A 22,929-nucleotide genomic window follows, 5' to 3' on the forward strand; every position below is an offset into this window, starting at 1 on the left:
CTACACTATACACTACTATACACTACTGTACACTACACTATACACTACTATACACTACTGTACACTACACTATACACTACTATACACTACTGTACACTACACTATACACTACTATACACTACTGTACACTACACTATACACTACTATACACTACTGTACACTACACTATACACTACACTACACACTACACTACTATACACTACACTATACACTAGATACTACACACTTCTGTACATTACGATATACACTACTATACACTACTATACACTACACTATACACTACACCACTATACACTACACCACTATACACTACAACACTATACACTACACCACTATACACTACTATACACTACACTATACACTAGATGCTAGACACTTCTGTACATTACGATATACACTACTCTACACTACTATACACTACACTATACACTACACCACACTACACTACTATACACTACTACACACTACACTAGATACTACACACTACACTACTATACACTACACTACTATACACTACAAACTACAATACACTACACTATCCACTAATATACACTGCACATCCACTAATATACACTACATACTACCATACACTAAATACAATGATACACTATATACTATGATACACGACATACGAAAAAACACTACATACTACGATACACTACACTATCCACTATTAAACATGACAATGTACGCTACACTACACACAACACACGATTAGCACGGTTGGTTACATATGGCGTGAAAGAAGTTCAACACACGGACACACGACACTACTATACACTACACTATACACGACACTACTATTCACTACACTACTATACACTACTGTTAACTACTATACACTACTGGACACTATACACTACTATACACTACACTATACACTACACTATACACTACTGTACACTATACACGACACTACTATTCACTACTGTTAACTACTATACACGACACTATACACTACTGTACACTACACACTACTGTACACTATACACGACACTGTACACTATACACGACACTGTACACTACTGTACACTACACACTACTATACACGACACTATACACTACTGTACACTATACACTACTATACACTACTGTACACTACTATACACTACTGTACACTACTATACACGACACTATACACACTGTACACTATACACTACTATACACTACACACTACTGTACACTATACACGACACTGTACACTACTGTACACTACACACTACTATACACGACACTATACACTACTGTACACTATACACTACTATACACTACTGTACACTACTATACACGACACTATACACTACTATTCACTACACTATACACGACACTATACTGTACACTACTGTACACCATACACTACTATACACGACACTGTACACTAATATACGACACACGACCTCCGATTAGCATGGTTAGCCGCATATGGTGCAAATAAGTTCAACATCCATCCACACACAAAGCGAGTCAGACTCATCTTTAGAACTGCTTTGTGTGTTTAGTTTGTTGCCCGTCCTGTCCCCCCGCATCTCCGATTAGCCATGGTTGGCTACGCGTGGTAGTTGAAAGAGTTTAGTGGAACCTGAGCCAGTTCACGTCCCGATTGGAGGAAAAAACCACAGCCATGGACTGGAGTAGAGCCGTCGGGAGGGAGAACAGCACACAAGGGGATTCCTGCACTTTACGAACATTCGACTTACAAACTTTCAAAGATAACGAACAAACCAGATCCGTATGTCGCGTTGCCTGTTCAGACCACGAGTCGGTGGTGGCATCTACATCAGCAGAACTTGAAGAACCATTGGCATCTACATCTGCAGAACGTGAAGAACCAATGGCATCTACATCTGCAGAACGTGAATAAACAGTGGCATCTACATCTGCAGAACACGAAGAACCAGTGGCATCTACATCTGCAGAACGTGAAGAACCAATGGCATCTACATCTGCAGAACATGAAGAACCAGTGGCATCTACATCTGCAGAACTCGAAGAACCAGTGGCATCTACATTTGCAAGAATGTGAAGAACCAGTGGCATCTACATCTGCAGAACATGAAGAACTAGTGGCATCTACATCTGCAGAACATGAAGAACTAGTGGCATCTACATCTGCAGAACGTGAAGAACCAGTGGCATCTACATCTGCAGAACACGAAGAACCAGTGGCATCTACATCTGCAGAACATGAAGAACCAGTGGCATCTGCAGAACATGAAGAACCAGTGGCATCTACATCTACAGACCGTGAAGAACCAGTGGCATCTACATCTTCAGAACGTGAAGAACCAGTGTCATCTACATTTGCAGACAGTGAAGAACTAGTGGCATCTACATCTGCAGAACGTGAAGAACCAGTGGCATCTACATCTGCAGAACGTGAAGAACCAGTGGCATCTACATCTGCAGACCGTGAAGAACCAGTGGCATCTACATCTGCAGAACGTGAAGAACCAGTGGCATCTACATCTGCAGAACATGAAGAATCAGTGGCATCTACATCTGCAGAACGTGAAGAACCAGTGGCATCAACATCTGCAGAATGTGAAAAAACAGTGGCATCTACATCTGCAGAACGTGAAGAACCAGTGGCATCTACATCTGCAGAACGTGAAGAACCAGTGGCATCAACTTCTGCAGAACGTGAAGAACCAGTGACATCTGTATCTGCAGAACGTGAAGAACCAGTGGCATCTATATCTGCAGAGTGTGAAGAACCAGTGGCATCTACATCTGCAGAGTTTGAAGAACCAGTGGCATCAACATCTGCAGAGTGTGAAGAACCAGTGGCATCTACATCTGCAGAGTGTGAAGACATCTACATCTGCAGAGTGTGAAGAACCAGATCATTTATTTAGGAGGAATCCGATTAGCTGTCAAGCTCTTTTTTTTACAGATCTCCGGCAGGAGGCACGAGGGTCGGACGGTGACAGCGACAAACACGATACAAAAAACACGCAGGAGTGCGCAGAGTACAGGAAAGGTAAAAACATCACTTGTAAAAAAAATACAAATAAAACTTAACTAGTTTAACACGTCGAAGGCTCTCGTGACCAATATTATCCATTAGACGTTTCTTGGGTTCGATCGAAACAGAAGGATATCTCCACACATCTGGCTGCTGTCCACCTGATGATGCCGGTTGTAATTACTGGCGAAACGTCACGGTAACTCAGATTGTAAATGTTGTGGATCAGAGGCCGACCGAAACTGAATTTCTGGTTTCGGCCGAAAACGAAATCAGACCGAAAGTAAAAAATTGTACTTTCGGCCGAAACCGAAAGTAAACCGAAAGTTAACTGTTTGGCTTCGGCCGAAACAGAAACTATGCCGAAAGAGGCCATTTGCCAAATTTCGGCATCGAACCCGAATTTCGGTCGGACTCTCATTGTCAGACTTCGAATCTTGGCATCAACACGCGTGTAGACTGAAGCGAACGCAACACATCAAGCCAAGGCGGGCAGGCGGCTGGGGACAGACAACAGAGGCACTACTTTGTTGTCGTCCCCTCAAAGAGACTCCACCCACGGATGGAGATGCAGGCTGCCGTCTGTTGACCAGTCGTATCTACATTAGCAGACCATGGTTGCGGCTGTAACCTCGCTCCCAAGCTGCTGCTGCTGACATGTCTGTGTGTGTTTGCAGCCTATCGCATAGGATTGCCTAGCGCTGACTGACCGGCCGATAGGCAGAGTGATAGACGTAGCACGAGTGTTATATCCAAGAATAGATCTTCGGTTGATGAATGAGGCCAAAAGTCAATATCAGTTTCGGCCGAAACCAGACCGAAAGTTAAACATTGACTTTCGGCCGAAATCAAGAGTTGAAAATTTACTTTTGGCCGAAACCGAAACAATGCCGAAAGAGGCCATTTGCCAACTTTTGGTGCCGAAACCGAATTCCGGTCGGCCTCTATTGTGGATTTGCTCTCTAACACTCAACCGGTGTAGTGCAGTACAAGTAATGAATTGGCACGTTGTGTTTACGTGACAAGCCTTAATAATTGGCTGTGTCGGGTGGTGGCGGGTGTAACGACACATTTATATTCACGCGATCTAACCCCCCAAAAAAACTTGTATTAGGGGCCGTCCATTAATGACGTCACGCGATTTTGGACGATTTTTGCCCCCCCCCCCAAATATGACGTCACAAAGCTCTGCATCTCCCCCCCCCCCAAAAATAAAACATGCTTCAAATCGCTTTAAACTATTGTCATTGTAGTGCGTATTTAATGTAGCGCTGCACTCTGATGTTGGAAAACACATTTATAAAAAGTCTATTTAATTAAGTAGAACGTGTTGTCTATATTGATTTAAAGTTGCGCATTTTGACGTGACATCACATTTCTCAACCCCCCCTCCCTCGTCACACATCGTCGCAAATGTCTGACCCCCCCCAGGTGCGTGACGTCATTTATGGACGGCCCCTTATGAAAAACTAAACCACGTGTGTTCTTTTAGGTAATGTCCACTGAGCCATGTAGCTTAACTTTCTGAAGTGACCTGGCCTTCACAAATGATCGCTTGACGAAGTGGCAGCTTCTCATAGGCACATTTATAGCAGCCAAACATTCTAAACAATCCAAACGCGTGGTGATGTTGATTCTAAACGTGGAGGGGCAAAATCGGAGGACCCGGAGAAAAGTCCACGCAACCATGGGGAGAGAGAGAGACGCAAACTACAAATATACAGCAGCAGGCATCGTCAGGGTCTGGGTCGAACCCACAACCTCCTGTACACCAGGTGAGGTAGTTAACATCTCCTAGCCACCGTGATGATGATGATGAAAGAGACACGCAGACTCCAAAAACACATCATGCATCGCCTGGGTCGGAATCGAACCCACGACCTCCTGTGTTCTAGATTTGAAGCTTTCGTGACTGCAAGGATTCATATTCTTAGGTTTTTTCGGTAAAGTCACGTAGGTAAAACATAAAAATTAATAAAAGTAAAATAAAATAAAAATCACGACGTTTCAGAGGCAACACAAGCTTCCGTCTTCAGGTAGAACCGTCACAGCCACGACAGCTGTATCAAGTAAATGAGAGATTGCAAGAGCTACCACTCCGTTTATATAATGGTTGGAGAGGGGGAAGGGCCATGTACGGCACACTTTTTATTAATATGGTAAGGTGAGGCTTAAGAGGCCTCTGTACCAGGCGAGGTAGTTAACATCTCTTAAAATCTTAATTTTGGAGCTTTCGTGACTGCAGGAATCATTCTTTGTTTCTTTCGGTTAAGTCACGTCTAATTTATTATTTTATCTTTAGACGTGACTTAACCGAAAGAAACAAAGAATAACATCTCTTAGTTACCGTGATGATGATGAGAGAGACACGCAGACTCCAAAAACACATCATGCATCGTGAGGGTCGGAATCGAACCCACGACCTCCTGTGTACTAGGCGAGGTAGTTAACATCTCCTAGCCACCGCTGTGCGCCAAAGTGGTGATGACCCCTTGTCCATTGCAGGGGTCGTAGGTCGCCGGGGTCATGGCGAGAGGAAGCCCCCCACCACGTCCCCCCCGCTCTTCCCCCCCTCCCCGTCTCTCTGGCTCACCTCATCGTCGCCGTCGTTGCTGCTGCTCATCGGCTTCCCGTTGTCTCTCCTCGTCTCCTTCCCCATGGCGCTCGCTCTGGCAGCAGGAGGAGCAGGAGGAGGTGGCCGGCTACGTCCCCACTGGCACCACGCACGTGCTCTCGCGTGCGCGTCACCTGGTCGGGTGGGACAACAGACGAGCATCCGTGTCAGTCATCGACAGCATCAGCAGTATCAGCAGCATCATCAGCAGCAGCAGCAGCATCATCAGTATCAGTAGCATTATCATCATCATCATCATCAGCAACATCAGCAGCAGTAGTATCAGCAGCATAATCACCAGTATCAACAGCAGTATAATCAGCAGCATCATCATCAGCAACAGCAGCAGCAGCATCATCATCATCAGCGTCATCAGCAGTATCAGCAGCATCATTATCATCAGCGGCATCAGCAGTATCAGCAGCATCATTATCATCAGCAGCAGTAGTATCAGCAGCAACAACAACATCAGCAGCAGAATCAGCAGCATCATCACCAGTATCAGCAGCAATATCATCAGCAGCATCATCATCATCAGCAACAACATCATCAGCATCATCATCATCAGCAGAGGGTATAGGATCGGATAGGGCAGGGGTCCCCAACCCCCGGGCCGTGGACCGGTACCGGTCCGTGGCCTGTTAGGAACCGGTCCGCACAGCAGCAGGAGGAGGTGAGAGCGAGTCCGCATGTGTGTACACACTCTACACACCGCATAGTGGTGAGCGGTGAGTCCGCATGTGTGTACACACTCTACACACCGCATAGTGGTGAGCGGTGAGTCCGCGCGTGTTGCCAGCCCCCATTGTTTTATAACACTGGTCAACACACTTTTTCTGGCACGAGGTATTCCAACGGTTTTAAGGTAATTTTGGGGTGCCGATTCCAAATCTGGCATCAGTTTTTGTCTATCACATCAGGTTTTTTTTATATGTCAAATATTGCATTTTCAATAAAAACTGCGGAAGAAAAATATGAAATCAATGTGGATATCTACATAAAATTATATAATAAAAACACTATCCTAAAAATACAGCACCATATTTTAACACTAAAGCAGTCACTGACTCGCAACAACTTGCAATCATAAGTGACAGAGTTAATTTCGGGTAAAATCAATGAAAATGGGGTATATGCCGATAGCATAAAATGAGATGTGATAGAGCAAATCTGAGATCAGATTTGGAATCAGCACCCTGAAATTAGTTTAAAACAGCTGCAAAAGTCCAGGCCAGAATTTTTTTTTGTTGTTGTTGACCAGTGTAATTGACCACTTCCGTCCGCCACTCTTTTCCGCACCACACACGTGTCTCAGCAGTCAGTGTTGGTGAGCCCACGAGCTCTAACCCCTAGTAGCCACAATGAGTAAACAAGTATAACCCGTAAAAACTAAGTTTTTCACTCTAAATCCTTTATATGCGTGGTGGCTAGAGTCCTCTCGTCCTCTGGCTTGAGATGGCTGCCACCTATGGGTCAGATGATTGCATTGCACCATTAAGCAATTGGTAATTAAATATAATATTTTCGTCCTAAAAAGTGTAAAATTTTGGAAAATAAATTTCACGAACATTAATTGTCACGCACAACGAGTCTGTGTGGAAAATGTCAGCTCGATTGGATCAAGGGAAGTGGGTTAAAAAACGACCGAAAGATTTGCACGGTCGTAAGCAAGCAAGCGAACTTAATATAAAGGCTTTAAAAACAAACGTGGCTGGAGAGCTTCTTTGAAAAGGGGAAAGACCCAATGATGACCCCCCCCACCCTGGTCCGTGAAAAAAGTTGTCTTCCACAAAACCAGTCCCTGGTGCCGAAAACGTTGGGGACCGCTGGGATGTGGTACAGGGTGGACCCATTAGGGTGTTGCGAATGCGCAGTAGGGGGTAGTAGGATCAGAACTAACGTCGTTTTTGGGGCAATATGATTTTAAGGGCTGTGAAGCAAGCCCAGTTGGAGCACGGAGGGCAAAGTTCAATCACCAAGCGTCGCTCTGTAAACACAGAGCCGTAGAGTTACAGAGACCCATAGAGTTACACAGAGACCTGTAGAGTTACACAGAGACCCATAGAGTTACACAGAGACCCGTAGAGACATGCCGAGGGGTCCCCACAGACTGAAACTCCTAAATTGTTTTTTGTTTGTTAATTTAGCAGGTAAGGCCCCTTTGAGCTATTTGGCAATGTTTTCAGAAACGACCCTGACAATCACGAATGATGGCTCTATAGCAGAGGTCGCGAACGGGTTTTGATTCCTTACCCGTACCCGGCCGCACCAGAGTCGCAAACAGGTACCCGTACCCTACCCGATACCTGGCTACCCGTACCCGGCCGGGTATCGGGTAGGGTACGGGTACCCAATTGCGACCTCTGGGATGAAGCCACGTTGCAGGCGCGGGTGGGTTGATTCTAGGAACTTGAATTGTGAGAAGAGACAAGACGTTGGGAAATGAGTGACAAACGGTGACTCACCAGTGACTCACGGTCTACCCGTACCCGTACCCGGCCGCACCAGGGTCGCAAACGGGTACGGGTACCCGTTCCCTACCCGTTCCCGTACCCTACCCGAAATGAGTGACAAACGGTGACTCACCAGTGACTCACGGCCTACCCGTACCCGTGACCGGCCGCACCAGGGTTGCAAACGGCTACCCGGCTACCCGGCCGGGTATCGGGTAGGGTACGAGTATCGGGTACCCGGTTGTGACCTCTGCTCTATAGTCCTGAACGCAGGTCGATTCTGAACGTGGAGGGAGACAAACCGTACCCCCTCCCGGCTCACCCGTGGACTCATCGCCATCTGCTTCAATCTAAATAAGTAATATTTAAAAACACTTTTTTTAAAACACGCTTTAATGAAATGTACCGTACTAGCAATGGCAGAACTCCACGACTCCAGTTAGTGGCCCCGAAGCTTGCCACAACGTAAGGGGCCGTGAGTTAAGCGTGGACAATTAGACCCAAGCCGAAACATAACATAAAAAAAGAATGTTTTAAAATATGTTTTTTATTTCATAGTATTGTCATCAGTATGACATAAGTATACCAAGTTTGCAGCCGATACCACATTGGGAAGTGGGTTAAAATTTAGTTACAAGATTTAAGGATACAACAACAGTGAGTTAATAAAAAAGAGTGTAAAAAAAAAGGGAAATGTGTGAATATGTGTGTCTGTTGGAAATGTTTAGCATACTTCGCAACATGCAAGAAACCTGAAATTTGGCATGTGGGTAGCTTCCAGACTGCACACAATGCAAAAAGTATAAAAATAGACTTTTGTATTTTGGGGGGGGGGGGGGGGAGCGCAATAATGGATATATTTTGCACGGCAAGTGAGCTGTGACGTCACATCTGTGATGTCACCCGCACGCGGCAGCGTCACGCAGTGTGCCTGCTGGCGTCACGCACCCCTCCCCCACCCTCCGCGTAGGCCGTGAATTAATCTAAGACAAGAATCTTTTATATGGGTGGCGCCAGAGCCGGCCCTAGACCTTTGGGTGGCGCTGGGTGGCGCCCGTCACACACAGAACGCTCGCCAAAAAATGGAACCACCACGCGACACATCGCTGCCGAGCTCGTCAAGGAAGCTATAAACCATCGCCATGCCGACTCCTCTCATCCTCGCAGCAGCAGCAACCGTCGAACAAAGGCGGTGGTGGTGGTCACCTCATTGTGGCGCTGTCAGATGCTATATTCATCTTGGGACCTGCTTTGCCGGTACCAAAATATGATGATAGGTATTTCCCCCTTTTTTCTGGCAACACCTTAACATCTTAAATTTCGATTTAAAGCTTTCGTGACTGCAGGGATTCATCTTCTTGGTTCTTTCGGTAAAATCACGTAGAAGGGAAGTAATAAAATAATAAAAATAAAACATAATAAATTAATTCTCACGACGTTTCGGCCACAACGCAAGCAGCCGTCCTCAGGTGAAGACCAGGTCTGTCGGGGAGACAGCTTCACCTGAGGACGGCTGCTTGCATTGTGGCCGAAACGTCGTGAGAAATATTTTATTATGTTTTATTTTTATTATTTTATTACTTCCCTTCTACGTGACTTTACCGAAAAAACCAAGAAGACCTTAACACCTGTTTTGTTCCAAACACGTTCCTTCGGAGTGGGCAGGTAGGAATTTGGTTGGACAGCGCATTCGTGCGATCCGTGTCACGTGGCGCAAGCTGCGTGGGGTAGCTGGTCACGTGGTGCTGAGCCCGCCCGAAGCGCTCTATGAAATACAAATCGAGGGCGTGGCTATGCACGACACACAGACAGACAAATAATCCCTGGTGGGCATTGTAGAACTCATGTTCCTCCCTGTACTATGTTGTTACCAGATAAAAGGGGAATAACCCATCATCATATTTTGTTACTGGCAAAGGAGGTCCCATGACGTAAATAATATAATGTTCTAGTCGCACAGCTTTGTAGATAAATTAAGTAAAGCACAACTCATCTTAACACGTAGGCTTTCGCGACCAATATTATTCATAATCAACGTTTTTGGGTTTAGATCGCGTTATTTATAAATGTGTCGTAACCCTCCACCACAGCGACACGGCCAATCAGTAAAAAAGTGTCACGTTGACAAAAGACAAATAGTTCACTGCTTTAGCCCACCGGTGTTTTGAAGCGTGAAACCACAACATTTACAATTTGAGTACGACGTTTCGCTGGTAATTGCATCCAGCATCATCGGGCTAAAGCGGTAAACTATTTGTCTTTTGTCAACGTGACACTTTTTTACTGATTGGCCGTGTCGGGTGGTGGAGGGTTACGACACATTTATAAATAACGCGATCTAAACCCAAAAACGTTCATTATGAATAAAGCACAACTGACGATATCGATTGCTACTCTTACGATATAGAACGAGCGCTAATGATGGACCGACCGATCGATGCGCGTGCTCGGTGATGGTAACACTTCCCTGGCTCCCGCCCAGCAGAAGACTCCGACCCACTGAGCGGATGACAGCAGAGCCACAGCCAATCGACGTCAATCAAACTCCGCCACCCACCGTTGTGTAAAGATATTGCAACTACTGTACTGTAGAGGCGATCGCGTGGACTCTTGGATTAACTGGATGCAAGGCTATTTGTTCGGTTGAAGCACCGACTTGTAATAAACATTTCCAAGAATAATAATTATTTAGCGATAATACGTTTTTTTTGGGTTAGATCACGTAAATATATAAAAATGTCATTAAACCCGCCACCACCCGACACAGCCAATTAGTAAGGTTTGTCACGTAAACAGAATGTGCCAATTCGTTACTAGTACAGCAACACCGGTTGTGTTGGAGAGTAAAACCACAACAATAAAAATTATAGCGTAGTGTATAGTGTCGTATACTAGTTCAGCACACCGGTTGTGTTTTGGATAGCAAAGCCACAACATTTACAATCCGAGTTAGACAACAATTACAACTAGCTTCATCAGGCGACAGCCAGATTGTTGACGTGGGCTTCAGGGAAAATTCGGGAGTTAATCCGCACTTAAGATAAATCACATGCAGATAAATATCGAGATTCTACCGCAGATTATTATTATTATTACAAAAAAAAGACAAAGACAAAGACCCCCCGTATATCCTTAGCAGAATGTTGGGGCAAGGGCTGTCAGCGAGCACCTATGAAGGCACACGAGATGGTGGGTGGACAACACCACGCCCGGCCGCCTTTGTCTCCCCAGTGGCGATGTTTACACACCGCACCAGGTACTCATTTGAGGCCGAGACGACCTAGGGGAGGCCCAGGACCGATTCAGATAATCGTCACTGGGTGGTGGTGGCAGTGAGCGGGAATCGAACCAGGGCCGCCAGGGTATGTACCGCAGCGTAGCGCTAAGCGCGACACCACCGCTATTCCAAAACAAAGACATAGATCCCCCGTATAGCCTGTAACAGAAGCTTGGGGCAAGTGCTGTTAGTGAGCACCCATGAAGGCTGGCACGGCACTAGAGGGCGATGGGTGGGTGGCCAGCACCACTCCGCCTTTGTCTCCCCAGTAGCGATGTTTACCACACGCACCGAACCGGGTACTCATTTGAGGCCGAGACTACCTAGGGGAGGCCCAGGACCGGTTCAGATAATCGTCACTGGGTAGTGGTGGCCGTGAGCGGGAATCGAACCCGGATCGCCAGGGTTCGTAGCGCAGCGTGGGGCTAACCACTGCACCACCGCTCCCCGAGGAACTCCTGGACACACGCGACGATGAGATGCCCTCCTGGAAAAGCGCGCATCTCAAAAAACCCATCGTGTTACGTCAACGGCAATTTCCCACGAGGAAAAAAAAAAACGGCAAAAGATGGATTTGAGGGGGTTGCGTGATTTCACGCTCACACCTCGCAGGGATCGTATCCTCGATAATCCTCGCATGTATACATAGGGACCCCCTCCCCCCACCATAGCCAGGGACTCTCCCCTCTTGCCCCCCTCTCCCTCCCCGGTCTGTAATTCGCGGCCACCCGTGTTCCTCACCGTGCCGCGCTGGTTGCCGGCGACGCCCGCGGGGGTCATGGCGTCAGGTCGCGGCGTCAGGTCGCGGCGCCAGGTCGCGGCGCCAGGTCGCGGCGCCAGGTCGCGGCGTCAGGTCGCGGCGCCAGGTCGCGGCGCCAGGTCGCGGCGCCAGGTCGCGGCGCCAGGTCGCGGCGCCAGGTCGCGGCGCCAGGTCGCGGCGTCAGGTCGCGGCGCCAGGTCGCGGCGCCAGGTCGCGGCGCCAGGTCGCGGCGCCAGGTCGCGGCGCCAGGTCGCGGCGCCAGGTCGCGGCGTCAGGTCGCGGCGTCAGGTCGCGGCGTCAGGTCGCGGCGTCAGGTCGCGGCGTCAGGTCGCGGCGTCAGGTCGCGGCGTCAGGTCGCGGCGTCAGGTCGCGGCGTCAGGTCGCGGCGTCAGGTCGCGGCGTCAGGTCGCGGCGCCAGGTCGCGGCGTCAGGTCGCGGCGTCAGGTCGCGGCGTCAGGTCGCGGCGTCAGGTCGCGGCGTCAGGTCGCGGCGTCAGGTCGCGGTGTCAGGTCGCGGCGCCAGGTCGCGGCGTCAGGTCGCGGTGCCAGGTCACGGCGCCAGGCCAGGGCGGGCGGTGCCGTGCGGAGCGTTGTTGCGGTGGACGTCGCTGCGACGATTCGACTCTCTTGGCGTGCGCGTCAACAGAAAGGTCGAAGTACAAAGCGCGCGAGGAGTCCTTCCCAAACGGGGGTGCCACGTGAGAGCGGGCGACCGAGGACCACCGGCGTTATTTGCCGCCGTTATTAGACCGCCAATCTCTTCGTCTGTGCCCCCCCCCAACTCCCCCCCACCACCCGCCGGCAGCGTTGAATTCCCCCGAAGATAAAACAAAATCTAATCGGCGATTCTGAAAACCCGGCAATGAGGAAGGAAACACGAAGCCCGTTCATTTCCTCTTCTGCCTTTCGTTATGAAATCTCGCGGCGTCTCTGTCGATTCGGCTGCCCAGAGCAAGACGTCCGCGGAAGGAAATGGTGCCAACGATGACAGATGAGGTTACTGTCGGGGTGTCTGTGTAGTTCTATGGCTCTCTGTGTAACTCTATGGCTCTCTGTGTAACTCTACGGGTCTCTGTGTAACTCTACGGGTCTCTGTGTAACTCTATGGATCTCTGTGTAACTCTATGGATCTCTGTGTAACTCTACGGATCTCTGTGTAACTCTATGGATCTCTGTGTAACTCTATGGATCTCTGTGTAACTCTATGGATCTCTGTGTAACTCTATGGGTCTCTGTGTAACTCTATGGGTCTCTGTGTAACTCTATGGGTCTCTGTGTAACTCTACGGGTCTCTGTGTAACTCTATGGGTCTCTGTGTAACTCTATGGGTCTCTGTGTAACTCTATGGGTCTCTGTGTAACTATATGGGTCTCTGTGTAACTCTATGGGTCTCTGTGTAACTATACGGGTCTCTGTGTAACTCTACGGGTCTCTGTGTAACTCTACGGGTCTCTGTGTAACTATATGGGTCTCTGTGCAACTCTATGGGTCTCTGTGTAACTCTATGGGTCTCTGTGTAACTCTATGGGTCTCTGTGTAACTCTATGGGTCTCTGTGTAACTCTATGGGTCTCTGTGTAACTCTATGGGTCTCTGTGTAACTATATGGGTCTCTGTGTAACTCTATGGGTCTCTGTGTAACTCTATGGGTCTCTGTGTAACTCTATGGGTCTCTGTGTAACTCTATGGGTCTCTGTGTAACTCTACGGGTCTCTGTGTAACTCTACGGGTCTCTGTGTAACTCTATGGGTCTCTGTGTAACTCTATGGGTCTCTGTGTAACTCTATGGGTCTCTGTGTAACTCTATGGGTCTCTGTGTAACTCTATGGGTCTGTGTAACTCTATGGGTCTCTGTGTAACTATATGGGTCTCTGTGTAACTCTATGGGTCTCTGTGTAACTCTATGGGTCTCTGTGTAACTCCATGGGTCTCTGTGTAACTCCATGGGTCTCTGTTAAACTCCCGCCACCACCCGACCCGCAGCCAATTATTAGTAAGGAGGTTTGGCACATAAACAAAACGTGGCCAATTCGGTACAAGTCTGGCATTTACCGGTTGTGTACTCGGAGAGTAAATCCACCGGAATTGTAACCGTTCCAGTGGGTTTAACTCTCCCAACACACAACGGGTGAGTGCCAGAATTGTAAACGTTGTAGCAGTTTAACTATCTCCCAACACACAACCGGTGAGTACCAGAATTGTAAACGTTATAGCGGGTTTAACTATCTCCCAACACACAATGGGTGAGTGTAGGAATTGTAAACGTTGTAATGGGTTTAACTCTCCCAACACACAATGGGTGAGTGTCGGAATTGTAAACGTTGTAATGGGTTTAACTCTCCCAACACACAATGGGTGAGTGTCGGAATTGTAAACGTTGTAATGGGTTTAACTCTCCCAACACACAATGGGTGAGTGTCGGAATTGTAAACGTTGTAATGGGTTTAACTCTCCCAACACACAATGGGTGAGTGTCGGAATTGTAAACGTTGTAATGGGTTTAACTCTCCCAACACACAATGGGTGAGTGTCGGAATTGTAAACGTTGTAATGGGTTTAACTCTCCCAACACACAATGGGTGAGTGTCGGAATTGTAAACGTTGTAATGGGTTTAACTCTCCCAACACACAATGGGTGAGTGCCAGAATTGTAAACGTTGTAGCGGGTTTAACTATCTCTCAACACACAATGGGTGAGTGCCAGAATTGTAAACGTTGTAATGGATTTAACTATCTCTCAACACACAATGGGTGAGTGCCAGAATTGTAAACGTTGTAATGGGTTTAGCCATCTCAACACACAACCAGTGATTGCCAGAATTGTAAACGTAGTAATGGGTTTAACTCTCCAAACACACAACCACTGAGTACCAGAATTGCAAACGTGGTAGTGGATTTAACTATCTCCCAACAAACAACCGGTGAATGCCGGACGAGTGACCGAATGGGCCCACGTTTTGTTTACGCGCCAAACAAACACCAACCCCCTCCTTTACCGATTGGCTGCGGGTCGGGCGGTGGCGTGTTTAACGGCACAAGCCTCGACCAAACACGGTGCCCAGTTGACAAGGTGACCACCAGCGGCACGTCTAAACTTCCTTCCCCGTCCGTGGCCAGCCACGCTCTCATTGGAGGGCGCGGACAATTTCCACCCGTCCGCCCACCGTTACATTTAAGCGGTACTTTTAAACCCCATTATTACCACGTTTGACCTGTTTGACCCCTTCCCCACGTGTCCACCCCGAGACGCATCTGCAAGTGGGGGGGGGGGGGGGCGACCCCTCCGGTCGTCGTCCCGTTCACCGCCGAGTCTGGGAACGAGCGTAAGCCGCTCTCGGAGTTCGTTTTATTCTGAGCGAGGCATTGAAGCAGTAGCAGCAGTAGTAGCAGCAGCAGTAGTAGTAGCAGTAACAGCAGCAGTAGCAGCAGCAACAGCAGTAGCAGCAGTAGCAGCAGCAGTGGCGCTCGCCACCTACTGTGGAGAACTGTTGCAGGACCCTCCTCCTCAAGGACCACCTTGAGACTCGTCGCCACGCCGACGAGCGTCTAAAACCGATGACATTAAACTATTTAGTCCCCGGCGTGACGTATGCCAAACTCGCAGATCTATAAAAAAAAAAATAAAGCTTCCCACATTGTTGTTTTACTCGTATGTCTTAATCAAAGATTTTTCTGAAGGTATATATTCAGATAGAAGATACAGAAGTCACTACCCCATCCGTTATTTTGCCATTTGTGTACCGAAGTTGGCACGCGTTCAAACCTCGTGACAATTCAACCGAAGAGAGGCGATGTGAAACCGCACGGCTAAATAAGTATAACCCGTAAAAACAAAGTTTTTCACTATAAATCCTTTATATGCGTGGCGGCTAGAGTCCTCTCGTCCTCTGGCTTGAGATGGCTGCCACCTATGGGTCAGATTATTGCATTGCACCATTAAGCAATTGGTAATTAAATATAATATTTTTGTCCTAAAAAGTGTAAAATTTTGGAAAAAAATTTTCACGAACATAAATTGTCACGCACAACGAGTCTGTGTGGAAAATGTCAGCTCGATTGGATCACGGGAAGTGGGTTAAAAAACAACCGAAATATTTGCACGGTCCTAAGCAAGCAAGCGAACTTAATATAAAGGATTTAAAAATCTCGCTCTTCAAAAAACAAATCTGCACCGGGGGGACAATTTCCTCCAAAGCAGCGTCCTCTCGCCTTCGGAGAGCCGAATGAGATGAGTCAGAAACTGGAAGCCATCCGAACTAGTCGCAGACATTCTGAGCCCTTTTATAAAGATGATGGATAGATACACGGGGCACGGGGCGTGGGGCGTGGGACACCTGCACCCGCTGGAAGGGACGCAGACCGCTGGGCGAGATAACAAACGGAGCGGATTCTTTTCATATAAAAACAAAAAACACTTTTTTTTTTCAGACGCTGTTTCCCCAACAGACCTGGTCTTCACCTGAGGACGGCTGCTTGCGTTGTGGCCGAAACGTCGTGAGAATTATTTTATTATGTTTTATTTTTATTATTTTATTACTTCCCTTCTACGTGACTTTACCGAAAGAACCAAGAAGACTTCTTTTTTATTATACCAGGTAAGGTCCCACTGAGCTGTATAGCTTTTATTCAGAAGCGACCTGGTCACAAATGATAGCTGAACGAAAGAGGCTTATCAAGTGGAGATTTATAGCAGCCAAATACTCGTCTAAGGGGCCGTCCATAAATGACGTCACGTGCCTAGGGAGGGGGGGGGGTCAGACATTTGTGACGATGGGTGACGAGGTGGGGGTGGGTTTGAGAAATGTGACGTCACATCAAAATGCGCAACTTTAAATAAATATAGAATGGTTATAACACTCCTACAACATCAGAGTGCAGCGCCACACTAAATATGCACTATAATGACAATAGTGGAAAGCGATTTGAAGCATGTTTCATTTTCAAAATGGAAATATGATTTTGGGGGGGGGGGCAGAGCTTTGTGACGTCATATTTGAGGGGGGGGTCTGACTTTGTGTGACGCGGGGGGGGGGGGGGAAATCGTCCAAAATCGCGTGACGTCATTTATGGACGGCCCCCTAAACACACGTTGATTTTCAGAATCAGAATGTTTTCAGAAGCGACCTGGCCATCACAAACGATAGCGGATAAACGAAGTGGGCTTATCGCCATTTGGAAATTAATAGCAGCATCCAAAGAACTCTAAACGCGTGACGTTGATTCTAAATGTAGAAGGGGGAAAAGGAGGACCCGTCGAAATATCCACGCGACCACGGGCATCAAATACGAACTCCAAATATACAGCAGCAGCCGTCAGGGTCGGGATCGAACCCACGACCTCCTGCATACCAGGCGAGGTAGTCAGCATCTCGTCACTGTTTATTGGCAGAGGGCCAACAAGGTGACTTCTCGCCTGGTATGCAGGAGGTCGTGGGTTCCGATCCCGACCTTGACGCCTGCTGCTGTATATTTGGAGTTTGTGTGTCTCTCTCCCCGTGGTCGCGTGGATTTTTCTCCGGGTCCTCCGGATTTTCCCCCTCCCACATTTAGAATCCACGTCATGCCTTTAAGAGCTATTCGCCTGCTGCTGTACATTTCCACGCGGCGGCGATGATGATGACAACGATGACGACGATGAGCCGCTTCGTTGCACTGCCATCATCTGTGATGGCCAGGCGGGTGATCGCTTCTGAAAAAAAAAAGAGCTCCAGGTGGTGGTGGGAGGGGGATGGGGCTAACCTGGCACCAATAAAAACATGAGTTTAGCCGTCAGCGCACAGCGAAGAGGGGGCGAGGAGCGCCAACACCTCCTCTCTAAACGTACAGTCAGCAACCGGTACTTCTTGTTCGAGGCTGGCACGCCCCCCCCCCTCCACGACACTCTGCCCCGCACCCCCCTTGCCCGTGGCGCATGTGTCACCCCACGACGCTCTGCCGCCAACAGAGTTGGGGACGGCTGCGTCCGTCCGCGTGTAGCGTCGTGGGGGTCACGGTGTCGTGGGGGTCATGGTGTCGTGGCGGTCATGGTGTCGTGAGGGTCTTGGGAGTCAGTGTCGTGGGGGTCATGGTGTCGTGGCGGTCGTGGGGGTCACGGTGTCGTGGGGGTCATGGTGTCGTGGGGGTCTTGGGAGTCACGGTGTCGTGGGGGTCACGGTGTCGTGGCGGTCGTGGGGGTCACGGTGTCGTGGGGGTCACGGTGTCGTGGGGGTCATGGTGTCGTGGGGGTCTTGGGAGTCACGGTGTCGTGGCGGTCGTGGTGTCGTGGGGGTCATGGTGTCGTGGGGGTCATGGTGTCATGGGGATCATGGTGTCGTGGGGGTCATGGTGTCGTGGGGGTCATGGTGTCGTGGGGGTCTTGGGAGTCACGGTGTCGTGGCGGTCGTGGTGTCGTGGCGGTCATGGTGTCGTGGGGGTCATGGTGTTATGGGGGTCATGGTGTCGTGGGGGTCATGGTGTCGTGGGGGTCTTGGGAGTCATGGTGTCGTGGGGGTCATGGTGTCGTTAGGGTTTTGGGAGTCACGGTGTCGTGGGGGTCACGGTGTCGTGGCGGTCGTGGGGGTCACAGTGTCGTGGGGGTCACGGTGTCATAGAGGTCGTGGGGGTCATGGTGTCGTGGGGGTCACGGTGTCGTGGGGATCACGGTGTCATAGAGGTCGTGGGGGTTACGGTGTCGTGGGGGTCACGGTGTCGTGGGGGTCACGGTGTCATGGGGGTCGTGGGGGTCACGGTGTCATGGGGGTCATGGGGGTCACAGTGTCATGGGGGTCACGGTGTCGTGGGGGTCTTGGGGGTCACGGTGTCGTAGGGGTAATGCAGGGGTGACAGTAACGTAACCACGGAGGGGGCGGGGCGACGCGGGAACGGCGTGTATACAGCAGGCGGTCTGGGTCCGGGATCGAACCCACGGACCTCCTGTCAGTAGTGGGGGGGGGGGAGGTGGGGGGCGCATCATCCCAACTGAGCCATGTGCAGGGGAAACCCCCGGGGGGTGGGGCGGGGAGGGGGGAGAAATGACAGCGGCATGACGTCACTGAGCGAGGTCACGCCCCCGAATCGACGGCGATGCTACAAGTCGCAAGCCTGGTGGGGGTGGGGGGGGAGGCTTTTGAAGCGAGAGATGAAACTCGCGCAAGCGAACGCATGCGTCCACAGACTTCACGTGGAGGTCTATAGACTTCGAGGCCCATAGATCAGAGGTCGCAACCGGGTACCCGATACCCGTACCCTACCCGATACCCGGCTACCCGTACCCGGCCGGGTACGGGTAACCGTTTGCGACCCTGGTGCGGCCGGGTACGGGTAAGGAATCAAAACCCGTTTGCGACCTCTGCCATAGATGTTACGTGAACTCGCACAGAGACCCGTCGTGGGCTTACGCGGGAGTCCCAGATAACAAAACCGAAATTCTCAAATGTAGCAAGTTGACAGCAGTCAGCCTGGTTCGCAAACGATTTGCACGGAGACCTGTTCACTCACACGCTGACACAAAGACAAAGATTCCCCCCCCCCCCTATAGCCTTAACAGACTGTTGGGGCAAGTGCTGTTAGCAAGCACCTATGAAGGCCGCCACGGCGCACAATGGGGCTGGTGGCCAGCACCATGCCCGACCGCCTTTGTCTCCCGAGTGGCGATGTTTACTACGCACCGCAAACAGGTAACTCATTTGAGGCTGAGTCGACGTAGGGGAGGCCGAGGACCGGTTCTAATAATCGTCACTGGGTGGTGGTGGCCGCAAGTGGGACCTTATCATCCAACTGTGACAACATCTATACAATGAGATTGGTTGAAGGACATCATCATCCAACTGTGACAACATCTATACAATGGGATTGGTTGAAGGACCTTATCATCCAACTGTGACATCCTCTAGACCAGTGGCTCTTAACTTGGAGATGCGAGATGTGGACAGATCTTTTCTAGGTAAATTATCACGGGGCACGTAAGTACAACTACTTTGTTTCATCAAACTCTATGTATTTATTAAAATTGTACACTGTTTTTTATAAATGCGAAGCAAAGGGGTGCAAGGCTGCAGTAAAGGTTAAGAACCACTGATCTATACAATGGGATTTAGTTTAAGGACCTTAACATTCAACTGTGACATCGTCTCTACACCATCATCTCTATAACATCATCTCTATAAAATCATCTCTACAATATCATCTATAGAACATCATCTGTACAATGGGATTTGTTTAAGGACCTCAACATTCAACTGTGACATCTCCACAAACTGTTTCTTTCACTCCCGACCCTGTCCCCCTCCCCAAAACCACCACCGCCCCCCATGCCATACAAAAGAAGAAGAAGTAGACGACGCAGGAGACTCACACGGAAACCCGCGTGGCCATAAATGCTCGGGCAGGCGAGGGGGAAGCACCGCAATGATTTTCATCGGAGCTCGAAAACAAAAACGCGTTGGGGGGGGGTGCAGGATGGGACGGCCGCGGGTGGTTACGCAATGGCTTCGGCACGTCTGTCTTTTGGTCGTGGACTTCGGCATTTAATGTAGCGGCACAGGGGAGGCCAACGACGATGGGGGCTGCCGGCACGAGGAGCGGAGGAGCACGTGGATTCGAGGACGTATGCACGGTGCCGACATAGACCACGGTCAAGTTTTCATTCGAGGGCTAAAACAGAGGGGCGTGCGTGCATGATGACCGACGCACATGACTGCACGTTGGACTCCTTTAGCGCCATTACATAGCCAAATGTGCTAATCGGGGGCGTGTGTGGGGGGGGGCAACAAACTAAACACAAAAATACTAACTTTTATTTTAGCCGGTGAAAGCGGCACCTCTAGCTATACGGCTATTTTGTTCGAGGCGACACTGGCCTTCTTGGTTCTTTCGGTAAAGTCACGTAGAAGGGAAGTAATAAAATAATAAAAATAAAACATAATAAAATGAAATAATTCTCACGACGTTTCGGCTACAACGCAAGCAGCCGTCTTTAGACGGCTGCTTGCGTCCCTTCTACGTGACTTTACCGAAAGAACCAAGAAGATGAATCCCTGCAGTCACGAAAGCTTTAAATCGAAAAATGCGACACTGGCCGTCGCGAATGATAGGTCAACGAACGTGGCTTTTCATCATCATCATCACATGGAAATGTCAAGCAGGATACATATCCACACGACCACGAGGGAGAGAGAGACACCGCAAACTCCAAACACACAGCAGGTGCCAGGGTTGGGATCGAACCCTCGACATCCTGCGTACCAGGCGAGGTAGTCAACATCTCCTAGCTACCGTGATGATGATGAGAGAGAGACGCAAATTCCAAATATACAGCAGCAGGCAGTCAGGGTCAGTTTTGAACCCACGACCTCCTGCACACCGGGCGAGGTAGTTAATATCTCCTAGCCATCGTGATGATGATGAGACACGCAAACTCCAAATATACAGCAGCAGGCATCGTCAGGATCTGGGTCGAACCCACGACCTCCTGTATACCGGGCGAGGAAGTTAACATCTCCTAGCCACCCTGATGATGATGATGAGAGAGAGACACGCAAACTCCAAATATACAGCAGCAGGCATCGTCAGGATCTGGGTCGAACCCACGACCTCCTGTATACCAGGCGAGGTAGTCAACATCTCCTAACTACCGTGATGATGATGATGAGAGATACGCAAATTCCAAATACACAATAGGCGTCAAGGTCTGGATCGAATCCACGACCTCCTGTATATCAGGCGTCTTTCACACCATGCGGAGCCAACCACGCTAATCGGAGGTGCGGGGGAAGGATAAACACAATAAGTAATATATTTTTTTCATTTAAACATGCTTTAATGAAATGTACCGTACTAGTAATGGAAAAACTCCATGACTCCAGGAAGTGGCCCCGAAGCTTGCCATAATGTAAGGGACCGTGGGCAATTACAGCCAACGTCAGTTGACCGTGGGCAATTAGACCCAAGTCGAAACATAACATATACAAAAGTAATGTTTAAAAATATATATACATTTTAAATGACAGAATATAGTATTGTCATCAGTATGACATAAGTATACCAAGTTTGCAGTCGATACCACATTGGGAAGTGGGTAAAAATTGAGGTACAAGATTTGAGGATACAACAACAGACAGAGTGAGTTAATAAAAAGCACGTAAAAAAAGCACTTCCTAACAGATGACTTTGTCAATCTAGATGACGACGTTAAAAGTGCACAAGCTTCAGTTCCTTCCCAATATCGGCAGTGTCCCAGACGGCTGCAGAAGCAGCGCATCTGAAACAGCGCGCAATGCAGTAACCACCGACTTTGTTCAATGGGCTTAGCCAAAAGCCTGTGCTTCTGCGAGGATGACCGGATGGGGTCTAAGCTGGTAAAATTAATTTTACAAAAAGTTTAGTTTTAAACCACACACGCCGCACAACCCAAGCAATGCACCACTCCAAAACGGAGTTGTGTAATCTTGTTTCTTTCGGTAAATTCACGTAGAAAGAAAAAATACATTTAATAGCATACGACGTTTCGATTGCAACACAAGCAATCATCATCAGGTCCAAAGGAAAGAGAAAACAAACCTAGTAAACTTACAAATACAATGCAATACAACACAGAATCGGCTAACATAACAGTCAACACCCCACCTGGTTGATTACGTTTTTCCAAAGATTGCTAAATTTGAGAGACACAAAACACAGACACGGAGACACACAGACAGACACATAAGCAGAGAGAGATAACAGAGACACAGAGAAAGACACACATAGGGTGCTGACTCTATGTTGTATTGCATTATATTTCTAAGCTTACTAGGTTTGTTTTTTCTTTTTTCTCTTTCATTTATACCTGATGACGATTGCTTGTGTTGCAATCGAAACGTCGTATGCTATTATTGAATTTTTAT

At 48.8% G+C, this 22,929-nt stretch overlaps 1 protein-coding gene across 1 annotated transcript in view; it reads right to left on the reverse strand.

Moving 5' to 3' along the window:
• LOC144952016 (suppressor of tumorigenicity 14 protein homolog) overlaps nucleotides 1–22,929 on the reverse strand; it is a 79,248-nt gene that overhangs the window by 43,727 nt on the left and 12,592 nt on the right. Inside the window, 1 exon segment of the mRNA XM_078882406.1 lies at nucleotides 5,559–5,713. Coding sequence (XP_078738532.1) covers nucleotides 5,559–5,624 — 66 coding nt within the window. The 5' untranslated portion in view covers nucleotides 5,625–5,713.

Source organism: Lampetra fluviatilis, chromosome 65, assembly GCF_964198595.1.
Source record: "Lampetra fluviatilis chromosome 65, kcLamFluv1.1, whole genome shotgun sequence".
Classification (NCBI taxonomy): domain Eukaryota; kingdom Metazoa; phylum Chordata; class Hyperoartia; order Petromyzontiformes; family Petromyzontidae; genus Lampetra; species Lampetra fluviatilis.